Source organism: Oncorhynchus masou, unplaced genomic scaffold, assembly GCF_036934945.1.
Source record: "Oncorhynchus masou masou isolate Uvic2021 unplaced genomic scaffold, UVic_Omas_1.1 unplaced_scaffold_1857, whole genome shotgun sequence".
Classification (NCBI taxonomy): domain Eukaryota; kingdom Metazoa; phylum Chordata; class Actinopteri; order Salmoniformes; family Salmonidae; genus Oncorhynchus; species Oncorhynchus masou.
Window position 1 is genome coordinate 43,857 of NW_027008365.1, and position 16,115 is coordinate 59,971.

The 16,115-nt window shown below is 38.2% G+C and overlaps 1 protein-coding gene across 1 annotated transcript in view; it reads right to left on the reverse strand.

The window, feature by feature from the left end:
- The window catches only part of LOC135532457 (protein Jumonji-like), a 36,149-nt gene that overhangs the window by 4,760 nt on the left and 15,274 nt on the right, over positions 1–16,115 (reverse strand). The window contains exons 4-12 of the mRNA XM_064959963.1: positions 15,718–15,845; positions 14,928–15,329; positions 10,919–11,011; positions 9,614–9,732; positions 9,350–9,420; positions 8,951–9,065; positions 6,728–6,833; positions 5,712–5,894; positions 4,784–4,914 (exon numbers count right to left, since the gene is read on the reverse strand). Coding sequence (XP_064816035.1) covers positions 4,784–4,914; positions 5,712–5,894; positions 6,728–6,833; positions 8,951–9,065; positions 9,350–9,420; positions 9,614–9,732; positions 10,919–11,011; positions 14,928–15,329; positions 15,718–15,845 — 1,348 coding nt within the window. The remainder of the gene's footprint in view (positions 1–4,783; positions 4,915–5,711; positions 5,895–6,727; positions 6,834–8,950; positions 9,066–9,349; positions 9,421–9,613; positions 9,733–10,918; positions 11,012–14,927; positions 15,330–15,717; positions 15,846–16,115) is intronic.

Below are 16,115 nucleotides of genomic sequence, written 5' to 3' on the forward strand. Positions count from 1 at the left end.
CTGTTTACTTTTTTTTTTAAGTTGTGGAAAGGGTCAATTTGAGATAGGTAACATGTTGTACTTTTTAAATGAATGATGTATAGCTATTGATTCTCGAGTGGTTACATTTCTCCAGCCCCACCCCACAGCTGTTTATTCAACAGGTGGAGGGGTGACTGCTGTTTATTCAACAGGTGGAGGGGTGACTGCTGTTTATTCAACAGGTGGAGGGGTGACTGCTGTTTATTCAACAGGTGGTGGGGTGACTGCTGTTTATTCAACAGGTGGTGGGGTGACTGCTGTTTATTCAACAGGTGGAGGGGTGACTGCTGTTTATTCAACAGGTGGTGGGGTGACTGCTGTTTATTCAACAGGTGGTGGGGTGACTGCTGTTTATTCAACAGGTGGTGGGGTGACTGTTTTGTCATTTTTTGAATCCCAGATTGCCCTTTTAAGAGTAGAGTTACATTCCATGTATGATGATACTGTGATCTACAATGATAATACTGCTATTGATACTGTGATCTACAATGATAATACTGCTATTGATACTGTGATCTACAATGATAATACTGCTATTGATACAATGATAATACTGTGATCTAAAATGATAATACTGCTATTGATACTGTGATCTAAAATGATAATACTGCTATTGATACTGTGATCTAAAATGATAATACTGCTATTGATACTGTGATCTAAAATGATAATACTGCTATTGATACTGTGATCTAAAATGATAATACTGCTATTGATACTGTGATCTAAAATGATAATACTGCTATTGATACTGTGATCTACAATGATAATACTGCTATTGATACTGTGATCTAAAATGATAATACTGTGATCTAAAATGATAATACTGCTATTGATACTGTGATCTAAAATGATAATACTGCTATTGATACTGTGATCTAAAATGATAATACTGCTATTGATACTGTGATCTAAAATGATAATACTGCTATTGATACTGTGATCTAAAATGATAATACTGCTATTGATACTGTGATCTACAATGATAATACTGCTATTAATACTGTGATCTACAATGATAATACTGCTATTGATACTGTGATCTACAATGATAATACTGCTATTGATACTGTGATCTACAATGATAATACTGCTATTGATACTGTGATCTACAATGATAATACTGCTATTGATACTGTGATCTACAATGATAATACTGCTATTGATACTGTGATCTAAAATGATAATACTGCTATTGATACTGTGATCTACAATGATAATACTGCTATTGATACTGTGATCTACAATGATAATACTGCTATTGATACTGTGATCTGGAATGATAATACTGCTATTGATACTGTGATCTACAATGATAGTACTGCTATTGATACTGTGATCTAAAATGATAATACTGCTATTGATACTGTGATCTAAAATGATAATACTGTGATCTAAAATGATAATACTGCTATTGATACTGTGATCTAAAATGATAATACTGCTATTGATACTGTGATCTAAAATGATAATACTGTGATCTAAAATGATAATACTGCTATTGATACTGTGATCTACAATGATAATACTGTGATCTAAAATGATAATACTGCTATTGATACTGTGATCTAAAATGATAATACTGCTATTGATACTGTGATCTAAAATGATAATACTGCTATTGATACTGTGATCTAAAATGATAATACTGCTATTGATACTGTGATCTAAAATGATAATACTGCTATTGATACTGTGATCTACAATGATAATACTGCTATTAATACTGTGATCTACAATGATAATACTGCTATTGATACTGTGATCTACAATGATAATACTGCTATTGATACTGTGATCTACAATGATAATACTGCTATTGATACTGTGATCTACAATGATAATACTGCTATTGATACTGTGATCTACAATGATAATACTGCTATTGATACTGTGATCTAAAATGATAATACTGCTATTGATACTGTGATCTACAATGATAATACTGCTATTGATACTGTGATCTACAATGATAATACTGCTATTGATACTGTGATCTGGAATGATAATACTGCTATTGATACTGTGATCTACAATGATAGTACTGCTATTGATACTGTGATCTAAAATGATAATACTGCTATTGATACTGTGATCTAAAATGATAATACTGTGATCTAAAATGATAATACTGCTATTGATACTGTGATCTAAAATGATAATACTGCTATTGATACTGTGATCTACAATGATAATACTGCTATTGATACTGTGATCTACAATGATAATACTGTGATCTAAAATGATAATACTGCTATTGATACTGTGATCTACAATGATAATACTGTGATCTAAAATGATAATACTGCTATTGATACTGTGATCTACAATGATAATACTGTGATCTAAAATGATAGTACTGCTATTGATACTGTGATCTACAATGATAATACTGCTATTGATACTGTGATCTAAAATGATAATACTGTGATCTAAAATGATAATACTGCTATTGATACTGTGATCTACAATGATAATACTGTGATCTAAAATGATAATACTGCTATTGATACTGTGATCTAAAATGATAATACTGCTATTGATACTGTGATCTAAAATGATAATACTGCTATTGATACTGTGATCTAAAATGATAATACTGCTATTGATACTGTGATCTACAATGATAATACTGCTATTAATACTGTGATCTACAATGATAATACTGCTATTGATACTGTGATCTACAATGATAATACTGCTATTGATACTGTGATCTACAATGATAATACTGCTATTGATACTGTGATCTACAATGATAATACTGCTATTGATACTGTGATCTAAAATGATAATACTGCTATTGATACTGTGATCTAAAATGATAATACTGCTATTGATACTGTGATCTACAATGATAATACTGCTATTGATACTGTGATCTACAATGATAATACTGCTATTGATACTGTGATCTGGAATGATAATACTGCTATTGATACTGTGATCTACAATGATAATACTGCTATTGATACTGTGATCTAAAATGATAATACTGCTATTGATACTGTGATCTAAAATGATAATACTGCTATTGATACTGTGATCTAAAATGATAATACTGCTATTGATACTGTGATCTAAAATGATAATACTGCTATTGATACTGTGATCTAAAATGATAATACTGCTATTGATACTGTGATCTACAATGATAATACTGCTATTAATACTGTGATCTACAATGATAATACTGCTATTGATACTGTGATCTACAATGATAATACTGCTATTGATACTGTGATCTAAAATGATAATACTGCTATTGATACTGTGATCTACAATGATAATACTGCTATTGATACTGTGATCTACAATGATAATACTGCTATTAATACTGTGATCTACAATGATAATACTGCTATTGATACTGTGATCTACAATGATAATACTGTGATCTAAAATGATAATACTGCTATTGATACTGTGATCTACAATGATAATACTGCTATTGATACTGTGATCTACAATGATAATACTGCTATTGATACTGTGATCTACAATGATAATACTGCTATTAATACTGTGATCTACAATGATAATACTGTGATCTACAATGATAATACTGCTATTGATACTGTGATCTACAATGATAATACTGCTATTGATACTGTGATCTGGAATGATAATACTGCTATTGATACTGTGATCTACAATGATAATACTGCTATTGATACTGTGATCTACAATGATAATACTGCAATTGATACTGTGATCTACAATGATAATACTGTGATCTACAATGATAATACTGCTATTAATACTGTGATCTACAATGATAATACTGCTATTGATACTGTGATCTACAATGATAATACTGTGATCTACAATGATAATACTGCTATTGATACTGTGATCTACAATGATAGTACTGCTATTGATACTGTGATCTACAATGATAATACTGCTATTGATACTGTGATCTACAATGATAATACTGTGATCTACAATGATAATACTGTGATCTACAATGATAATACTGCTACTGATACTGTGATCTACAATGATAATATTGCTATTGATACTGTGATCTTGTCATGTCTTGTTATGTCTGTTCCTGTCCTTTCTCTTCATTCTCTCTCTCTGCTGGTCTTTTTAGGTTACCTTCTCTGTCTCTCATTCCTCAGCTGTTCTACATCTGCCCTAACTAGCTCATTCTCTCTTTCCCCACCTGTTCTCTCTTCCCCCTCTGATTAGGTCTCTATTTCTTTCTCTGTTCCTGCTACTTTCAGTGTCTGATTCTTGTTTGTGTTTTTTGATGCCAGAAGCAAGCTGTCGTCTCGTTTGCTTCCACCTTGTCCTGTCCTGTCGGAGTCTGCATGCATGGCAGGTGCAACCTGCATTATACTACGTTCTTTTGTTCCATTGACTACGTTGGAAGAGGATTTATGCCATTCCTGTTTTTTATTAAAGAACTCTGTTTTCTGTTAAAACCGCGTTTGGGTCTTCACTCAAGTTCATAACAGATCTACAATGATAATATTGCTATTGATACTGTGATCTACAATGATAATACTGCTATTGATACTGTGATCTACAATGATAGTACTGCTATTGATACTGTGATCTACAATGATAATACTGCTATTGATACTGTGATCTACAATGATAATACTGTGATCTACAATGATAATACTGCTATTGATACTGTGATCTACAATGATAATACTGCTATTGATACTGTGATCTACAATGATAATACTGCTATTGATACTGTGATCTACAATGATAATACTGATATTGGTTAAATAGTTAAACCAACCTGAGGTCTTTGAGAAGTGAGGTCATAGTACTCAGAACGCCACCATTCTCCCGTTTGGATTCTGACAGTGCGATCTGGTACAGCAACTTCTCCATGGAGAAGGACCTCTCTATGCGTCGGCACTTCAGCTCCTGGGAAGGAGAGGTAAGAGATATTTGAACATTTGATATGACAGGGTCTTTTCACAACATATCCCAGTTCAGATTAATGGAGGTGCTCAGTTTGGTGAACCCTCGCAAATCCCTCCTTTCATGCAGTAGATGTGAAGGGAACTAAGATCCATGTGGATGACAGAATCTTTGATACTGAATTGACCAGCGGAACACTGGGTACACAGAGGCACTCTCTACCCTCAGTTTGTCCACTCTATCTGAACTGACTGACAGACCGACTGACTGACTGACTGACTAAACTAAGCTGGTTAAGTCAGACTTTAGAGCCTGGTTTTACCACTCCTTCGTGAGGAGCTTTCAGGACTGGAACTCAGTCAAACTGGCCACCCCAAGATGTACAGGAGCATGGAGAGGTACAGGACAGGTACAGGAGTTCATACTCTATGTGGTCAGACCCCTAAACGAAAATGGATTTTCGTTAATTTTAGCAAAGACATTTATATCATTTTAAAATTGTCTTGAATAACAATATATATGTTTTATTGTAACAGCAAAGTAATTCAGATTTTTTTAATGGAGAACTGAATCTGTATTAAAGCTGAAAACCAATACTTTAAACAAACTGATTTTGCAACTTTATCTGTGAAAACAACATTTAACATGCCGATGCCAATGACTAGTAACACTATACTAAATACTACAGTAATGTTAGCATGGCACGTAACATTATAATACATTATGTACTGAATTAAACTATACTCTTCTTTCAACTAATAGCTTTTCCTTCAAGTATTGATACGACGGGGGGCTCCAACCTTGGCAGCCTGGTATCCCGTGTTCAACCACTGGGGGGTGGCGAAGTGCACTGTCTCGGAGACGCTGTAGCCGCAGCACACCTTGGAGACGAACGCCGCAGGGAAACAGACGACGAACTGGCCACTCTGCTGGACGGTCCGGTGCACTTTGACCCCCGCTCGACACAGCACCTCCGGAGAGATCTGGCGGGAGGGAGAGAGACAGAGAACATGTATTACCTAACGACCAAGTCTACATCCCAAATGGCATCCTGTTCCCTATATAGTGCACTACTTACAACCTGTTCCCTATATAGTGCACTACTTACACCCTGTTCCCTATATAGTGCAGAACTTTTCACCAGAGCACAGTGTGTATGTGTGGGGACAGTGTTTCTGTAGTCCATGTTTATACTGTAAGGGGGGGGGCAGTGTTTCTGTAGTCCATGTTTATACTGTAGGGGGGGGACAGTGTTTCTGTAGTCCATGTTTATACTGTAGGGGGACAGTGTTTCTGTAGTCCATGTTTATACTGTAGGGGGGACGGTGTTTCTGTAGTCCATGTTTATACTGTAGGGGGGGGGACAGTGTTTCTGTAGTCCATGTTTATACTGTAGGGGGGAGAACAGTGTTTCTGTAGTCCATGTTTATACTGTAGGGGGGGCAGTGTTTCTGTAGTCCATGTTTATACTGTAGGGGGGACAGTGTTTCTGTAGTCCATGTTTATGCTGTGGGGGGGGGGACAGTGTTTCTGTAGTCCATGTTTATACTGTAGGGGGGGGGGCAGTGTTTCTGTAGTCCATGTTTATACTGTAGGGGGGGGCAGTGTTTCTGTAGTCCATGTTTATACTGTAGGGGGGACAGTGTTTCTGTAGTCCATGTTTATAGTGTATGTGTGGACAGTGTTTCTGTAGTCCATGTTTATAGTGTATGTGTGGACAGTGTTTCTGTAGTCCATGTTTATACTGTAGGGGGGACAGTGTTTCTGTAGTCCGTGTTTATAGTGTATGTGTGGACAGTGTATCCTGCAGTCACACCATGATGTTGTTCTCCAACATCTCCAGTCCTGGGGTTCCATTAGCCTGCAGTAGTGTGTGAACCACCTTGTCCAGCTTCACCTTCTCCTCAGCAGGAATACAGTACCTGAACACCGGGGTACATGGGTTACAGGGATCTAATTGTGTATCACTATATGATAACATGTTGGAGTTAGTGGACACGTCGTGGACACGTCATGGCACTAGTAAATAACAAATATCCTTGTCTGGCAATTTTTTATTGTAGTTTTATAGGATTTTATTTGAGCTCAACAATTACATTAAGGGGAATTTTGAGGGGAAAGATTTGCTTTCGGAATTTTCTAAATATTTTCAATACTATTCATTTCCATGTTGGCTCTATACCCGGAAATGCCATTGTCTGGAGAAAAGGATCCCAATTTCAAACTCTCCAAAAAAGTGTAATTATATATATATTTTTAACTGGCAATAATTTATTTGAACTGAAAAGGGATATTGTGTAGTGATTTGCAATAGCCCTTATCTCGAAACTGTGATTCCTAAAAGATGTGTCTGGAGATTTGGTCCACTCAAATCAGGAATGAGCAGGGTGAGCTCTACCATAATGACCTCTTATTCATGTTCTCATTACATGTAGTGCAACAAGACCACTCATGGTCTGGAAAGTTCTCTGCTATCTGATATGTTTTAAACAAACAATATAGAAATCACCACGGTAACGTCAACGTCAAATCACCACGGTAACGCTAACGTCAACTCCGTCAGAGTGCTGAAAGAATAATTGAATATATTTTACAAATGTAAAATACGTTGAGGCAAAAATGTCTGTTTTGAGTTTCTGTTGTCAACTCCGTCACTGATGGCTAAACCCCTTATGAACTTTTTTTTCTTTTTTATTGTTATAAAAAAATATTTGAATCACTCTTCTGCAACACATGGTTAAACTGTTGACTTATTTGCTGTGATAGATCTAAGGGATCATGTTTCCTTTATGAATGTTGTTTTACGCCAAAACGCTAAATGTTTTATGTTCTGAATCTAGAAAAACATACCAAAACGCTAAATGTTTTATGTTCTGAATCTAGAAAAACATGTCAAAATGCTAATAAATGTTTTATGTTCTGAATCTAGAAAAACATACCAAAACGCTAAATGTTTTATGTTCTGAATCTAGAAAAACATGCCAAAATGCTAAATGTTTTATGTTCTGAATCTAGAAAAACATGTCAAAATGCTAATAAATGTTTTATGTTCTGAATCTAGAAAAACATACCAAAACGCTAAATGTTTTATGTTCTGAATCTAGAAAAACATACCAAAACGCTAAATGTTTTATGTTCTGAATCTAGAAAAACATGCCAAAATGCTAATAAATGTTTTATGTTCTGAATCTAGAAAAACATGTCAAAATGCTAATAAATGTTTTTTGTTCTGAATCTAGAAAAACATGCCAAAATGCTAACAAAATTAACCCTGGAGCATTATATAGCGTTATAAAAATAAGTTTGGAGATTTGTATTTCATATTTGAATAATGTAATGATAGAATAAAAAAAACAAGGTCTTCAAAGACTTGGACAATAAATGTACAAATGAAATGCATTTTATGGTGTCTGACTGAGTTGACATAAATCCACTTAGTTGTAATTTATAAGAAAAACATTTCTGAATTAGGAGGTTGTTCCTTCACATGGTGTGATATATATATTATTTGGTCTATCAGATATTAAGACAAATATTTGTGGAAGAAAAGTTTATATTGTACCGTCTTTCAAGAATTCCTGGCACCTCGGGGAGGTGTGGTATATGGCCAATATACCACGACTAAGGGCTGTGTCCAGGCACTCCACTATCGTGCTTAACAACAGCCCTTAGCCGTGGTATATTGGCCATATACCACACCCCCCGTGCCTTATTTCTTAAATATATACCATTTAGCAGATTTATCCAATAAAGACTTAGTCATACTGCATACATTTTACATATGGATGGCCCAGAGAATCAAACCCACTATCCTGGTGTTGCGAGCGCCATGCTCTACCTACTGAGCCATACAGGGTTTCCTTCATACTGTACTGACCACGCTCAGGGAGTTCTATTAAATCAATCTCCATCAGTTCTATTTGATCAGGCTTGACTAACTGACGCTGAGCTCGTTCTCCATTGGTTGTGGCAGGTGGTGAAGCTGAGTGACCGTAGGATTAAACTGGCAGAGGGCAGTGAGCAGTGAACCACTACTTACCAAATGCAGTCAGCACCAGTGTGTAAGTAATCAATGTATGGAAGGCGGTGATGGTCTCGCGACCAGCATGAGGTAGAGAAGACCATGCCGATGTTCAGCCAAGGAATGGTCACTCCTGTACAACCACAAAGGAAGACATAGTAGACTGTCAATCTTTTCTAGTCAGTTCAAGTTCACTTAATTCATAGCAGAATGCTATTGAATTGTGTCACCAAAAATGAGGATATACTGTATAAAACAACAACAAAAAACGAACGCAACAAACATTCAAGGAACTGTTGTGGTTAAGCTGATGGGAGTCCTTCAGTTCACTCTGCAGCTACTTACAACTGTCTGTATTACAATACAATTGACTGTCCTCCTGTGTAACAGGAGAGGGTCATAGGTATAGATGATTACCTGGCACAGCACCAAGATGGCGTAGGATGGATCCTGAATTATTGGGAAGGATTGTAAGGTTCCATCCATGTCTTGAGTGGAGACAAGAGAACAGAACACATATTTTATGCATGTCCTTATAGGGTTGTAAAATTCCCCTAACTTTCCAAAAGTTCCCCGGTTCTCCAGAAATCCCAGTTGGAAGATTCCAGGAATCAGGAGGGAATAAGCAGGAAATTCAAAATCCTCCATCCATGTGATAGGATGATGCCGTTAGGCCCTTACTTTGAAAACGTCTCAGACTTTCCAACTGGGAAGCCACTCCCATGAGTTTTAGTGTCCACTTTCCCACAGTGCACGGCAACATGACATTCCCTCTGCTCCACGATGTTCCAGTACTCCTGCTGCAATCACAGACAGAAACATTATTGCATTAATGTAGATGAAAAGTAGTGACAGTAGATCACACAGTGGGATGGCTGACAAGAAAGACAAAAGGAGAGAAGAAATGACCTGATCAGTCATCTCCATACTACTTATGGTCCCAGTGAATTATCCTACTTATGGTCCCAGTGAATTATACTACTTATGGTCCCAGTGAATTAAACTACTTATGGTCCCAGTGAATTATACTACTTATAGTCCCAGTGAATTATACTACTTATGGTCCCAGTGAATTATACTACTTACGGTCCCAGTGAATTATACTAGTTATGGTCCCAGTGAATTAAACTACTTATGGTCCCAGTGAATTATCCTGCGTATGCTCACAGTGAATTATACTACTTATGGTCCCAGTGAAGTAAACCACTTATGGTCCCAGTGAATTATACTACTTATAGTCCCAGTGAATTATACTACTTATGGTCCCAGTGAATTATACTACTTACGGTCCCAGTGAATTATACTAGTTATGGTCCCAGTGAATTAAACTACTTATGGTCCCAGTGAATTATACTACTTATGGTCCCAGTGAATTATACTACTTACGGTCCCAGTGAATTATACTACTTTTGGTCCCAGTGAATTATACTACTTATGGTCCCAGTGAATTATACTACTTATGGTCCCAGTGATTTATACTACTTATGGTCCCAGTGAATTATACTACTTATGGTCCCAGTGAATTATACTACTTACGGTCCCAGTGAATTATCCTACTTATGGTCCCAGTGAATTATACTACTTATGGTCCCAGTGAATTATACTACTTATGGTCCCAGTGAATTATACTACTTATGGTCCCAGTGAATTAAACTACTTATGGTCCCAGTGAATTATACTACTTACGGTCCCAGTGAATTATACTACTTACGGTCCCAGTGAATTATACTCCTTGTTCATTATGACTATATGGTTGCGTCCCAAAAAGCAGGGCCCTGACCAAAAGTAGTGCACTAAGGGCCGATTCAGACTTGAAATAAGTAGACTGAACATGGATTTATGTCTATAAAATATGGACAAGTCAATTTTTTTTAATTTTTTTTATTTAAGTCCATGTTAAGTCAACTTCTCTGAAACCTGAATAGGGCCTTAAGTAGTGCAACCTACGTAGCAGGTATATAACAGTTTGGGATATGTAGACCTTACCTCCACCTCAGCCGTCCCAGGCTCCTTATTGAAACACATGTTCATAGTATTCCTGGCTGTCCTGTAGAACGTAGTGAGAGAAACCGACTTCCCCTGCCATAGAGAAACACAAAGAGAGGGCTGAGACCTTACGGTCCCTTTCAAGTTCCCTGATACACAGTCAATGTAAAGATTATCACAGCAAATCATCAACACAAAGAGTGTACGAGCTTATGGACTGAGGTGTTTTGATATCCTGCCAATCGAATGACTCAGAAGCACAACCAAAGAGACTAGTAGGACCATACAGGAAGTAGTCTTTTATGTCCCTTGATACACTGTCTCCGTCCCTAACGACATCCTACTTTTGAACAGGCTCTGGTCAAAAGAAGTGCATCAGAAAAGGGAATAGGAATGTGATTTGGGACGCAGACCACTGTCAATGTAACGATTATCACAGCCAACCAGATGGGAGAGTTAGTTGAACAGCCAGACAAAAATGATACATGTGGATGTCACTGTGCTGCATGACATCATCTTCCTTCCTCTCCCCGCTGCTGCAGCCTCAGCACATTCTGAAGGGGAGTCTTCCATCCAGACGGTTTTCTCAGGTTGCCTCCCAAATGGCACCCTATTCCCTTATCCAAATGGCACCCTATTCCCTTATCCAAATAGCACCCTATTCCCTTATCCAAATGGCACCCTATTCCCTTATCCAAATAGCACCCTATTCCCTTATCCAAATGGCACCCTATTCCCTTATCCAAATAGCACCCTATTCCCTTATCCAAATAGCACCCTATTCCCTTATCCAAATAGCACCCTATTCCCTTATCCAAATAGCACCCTATTCCCTTATCCAAATAGCACCCTATTCCCTTATCCAAATAGCACCCTATTCCCTTATCCAAATAGCACCCTATTCCCTTATCCAAATAGCACCCTATTCCCTTATCCAAATGGCACCCTATTCCCTTATCCAAATGGCACCCTATTCCCTTATCCAATTGGCTAACTATTCCCTTATATAGAGTACTACTTTCGATCGGAGCCCTAAGGGCCCTGGTTAAAAGTAGTGCACGCGACAGGGAATTGGGCACCATTTGGGACATAAGCTCAGATACACGACAGACAGCCGGGCAGGGACAGAGACTGAGAGCCTGTATGAATGTGCCAGGAAAATCCCTGGTTGGTTGGACGACAGTCAGTCACTGTAAGCTTTCCCACATGTGTGGAGGAGATTGCTGTATATCTTATTATGGCCCAATATATTGATTTCATATGGGTCCAGCTATGCTGGAATTCACAGACAGAATAGTCCCTACAAGCCAGGTTTAAAAAGTAGGAAGTCAAAATGAGAGATAAAACGCTATAAGTAACTGATACTACAGAAGAACTAGCTGATTCTACAGGAGAACTAACTGATACTACAGGAGAACTAACTGATACTACAGGAGAACTAACTGATACTACAGGAGAATTAACTGATACTACAGAAGAACTATCTGATTCAACAGGAGAACTAACTGATACTACAGGAGAACTAACTGATACTACAGGAGAACTAACTGATAATACAGAAGAACTAACTGATACTACAGGAGAACTAACTGATACTACAGGAGAACTAACTGATACTACAGAAGAACTAACTGATACTACAGGAGAACGAGCTGATACTACAAGAGAACTAACTGATACTACAGGAGAACTAACTGATACTACAGAAGAACTAACTGATACTACAGGAAAACGAGCTGATACTACAGGAGAACTAACTGATACTACAGGAGAACTGTGACTGATACTACAGAAGAACTAACTGATACTACAGGAGAACTAACTGATACTACAGGAGAACTAACTGATACTACAGGAGAGCTAACTGATACTACAGGAGAACTAACTGATACTACAGGAGAACTAACTGATACTACAGGAGAACTAACTGATACTACAGGAGAGCTAACTGATACTACAGGAGAACTAACTGATACTACAGGAGAACTAACTGATACTACAGGAGAACTAACTGATACTACAGGAGAACTAACTGATACTACAGGAGAACTAACTGATACTACAGGAGAATTAACTGATACTACAGGATAACTAACTGATACTACAGGAGAACTAACTGATACTACAGGAGAACTAACTGATATTACAGGATAACTAACTGATACTACATGATAACTAACTGATACTACAAGAGAACTAACTGATACTACAGGAGAACTAACTGATACTACAGAAGAACTAACTGATACTACATGATAACTAACTGATACTACATGATAACTAACTGATACTACAGGAGAACTAACTGATACTACATGATAACTAACTGATACTACAAGAGAACTAACTGATACTACAGGAGAACTAACTGATACTACAGAAGAACTAACTGATACTACATGATAACTAACTGATATTACAGGATAACTAACTGATACTACATGATAACTAACTGATACTACAAGAGAACTAACTGATACTACAGGAGAACTAACTGATACTACAGAAGAACTAACTGATACTACATGATAACTAACTGATATTACAGGATAACTAACTGATACTACATGATAACTAACTGATACTACATGATAACTAACTGATACTACAAGAGAACTAACTGATACTACAGGATAACTAACTGATACTACATGATAACTAACTGATACTACAAGAGAACTAACTGATACTACAGGAGAACTAACTGATACTACATGATAACTAACTGATACTACAAGAGAACTAACTGATACTACAGGAGAACTAACTGATACTACAGGATAACTAACTGATACTACAAGAGAACTAACTGATACTACAGGAGAACTAACTGATACTACAAGAGAACTAACTGATACTACAGGAGAACTAACTGATACTACAGGATAACTAACTGATACTATATGATAACTAACTGATACTACATGATAACTAACTGATACTACAGAAGAACTAACTGATACTACATGATAACTAACTGATACTACATGATAACTAACTGATACTACAGGATAACTAACTGATACTACATGATAACTAACTGATACTACATGATAACTAACTGATACTACAGGATAACTAACTGATACTACATGAGAACTAACTGATACTACAGGATAACTAACTGATACTACATGAGAACTAACTGATACTACAGGAGAACTAACTGATACTACAAGATAACTAACTGATACTACATGATAACTAACTGATACTACATGATAACTAACTGATACTACATGAGAACTAACTGATACTACATGATAACTAACTGATACTACATGAGAACTAACTGATACTACAGGATAACTAACTGATACTACATGATAACTAACTGATACTACATGATAACTAACTGATACTACAAGAGAACTAACTGATACTACAGGATAACTAACTGATACTACAAGAGAACTAACTGATACTACAGGATAACTAACTGATACTACAGGATAACTAACTGATACTACATGATAACTAACTGATACTACATGATAACTAACTGATACTACATGAGAACTAACTGATACTACTGGTAAGAGAAGTGTGAGCAACAGAAGATCATCATGGAGCATCACGACAGAGATACTGGCAGTGATAAGTTGACATGAGGTGACGTGTTGTCAAACTGAGGTGTGTGTCTGATCGTGTGTGTGGCCTCTGTGCTTCCAGATGTGCAATGACCTATATTCCATGTGAGAGCAACTGAACCAGGGATATTGTAGTTCTGCCTCCAGGCACTAACAGCTATACACACTGTATTGACAGTGCTGCCCTGTATTCAATCTGCCCACACACAGCTACCACAGAGCTCATTAACCAATAGACTTAACCAATCGAATATTTACACAAGCACGGTGCATGTTGTAGTGCCTCCACTATGCTTGGGTAATTATTTTGGTCCAGAAAAACTGTCTGTTGTATCACATTTGTTGTGCCAAATGTGTTGTACATCAGTTGTTCAACCTGAGTGTGTACAGGGCCAGAGAAAGAGGCCAACATGACCTACCCTGTATATACACTTGTGCTGGTCGCTAAGAAACTCTTTCTCCTCCTCTGCTCGTCCTCTTCCTCCTTTCTTCTCCTGAGAGAACAGTCTCCTCCTGCTGGACCTCAGCCACATGTCCTTCTCCTGTTTCTTCCCCTCTTTCGCTCCTTCCTCCAGGTTCCTGGGCAGGCCGTTCCTCCGGATCACCCCGTTTACCAGGCCATTCTTGGGCTCACAGCGGGGCAGCTGGAGCAGGCTCTGTTGGGAGTCATCTGAGTGGCCCTCCAGGGGCCCTCTCTTCTTCTCCAGCCTCCCCTTCTCCTCCAGCACCTCCCTCTCCAGGCGGATGCGCTCAGCGGGGTCCAGGGAGTCGTAGGACAGTAGGTACTGACAATAGGCCTCCTGCAGCTTGGCCAGACGATCCTGTGGTCAGGTGGTAGGATATTATTACGTTGCAGTTGACAGTTGACAGTTGACAGGGAGGGCAGTGTTAACATCAAATGTCAAAGTGCTATACTTAGCTATGCAGCTAGCTGGGCTGGCTGTTGGTTTTCATCAGAAGTCAATCTCAAATAAAAAAGTAGGATAAAAACAAAATGACCCACTTCAGTGTAGATGAAACACTACAAGACACGGATGCCGGAAGGAATTGTTTGTTACAGAACAGCATCATGGTCAACACAAGAGGCTGAGTACCGAATGGCCCCCTATTCCCTATATAGTAGGCCAGAGCCTTATGGACCCTGGTCAAAAGCAGTCTACTATATAGAGAACGGGGTACCATGTATGCAGCCTTGAAGCAGTACCGTACCTGTGCAGTCTTGGGGATACGGAGCTGGTCGGCTAGCTTATTCCATTTCTTCATGTCGCTGACCTGCTGCATGCCGCCCATGTCGTTGATGAGCTGAAAGAACCGGGCCAGGTCCAACTCACATCCGCCTGGCAGGGAGGGAGGGAGGGAGGGGGAGTGAAGGAGAGGGAGGGAGGAAGAGGAGGGAGAGAGGGAGGATAAGGAGGAAGAGGAGGGAGTGATGGAGGTTAGGGAGGGAGTGAAAGAGGGTGAGAGGGAAAATAAGGAGGAAGAGGAGGGAGTGGAGGAGAGGGAGGATAGGGAGGGAGGGGGATGATAAGGAGGAAGAGAGGGAGTGAAGGAGGGAGGATAAGGAGGAAGAGAAGGGAATGAAGGAGGGAGGATAAGGAGGAAGAGAA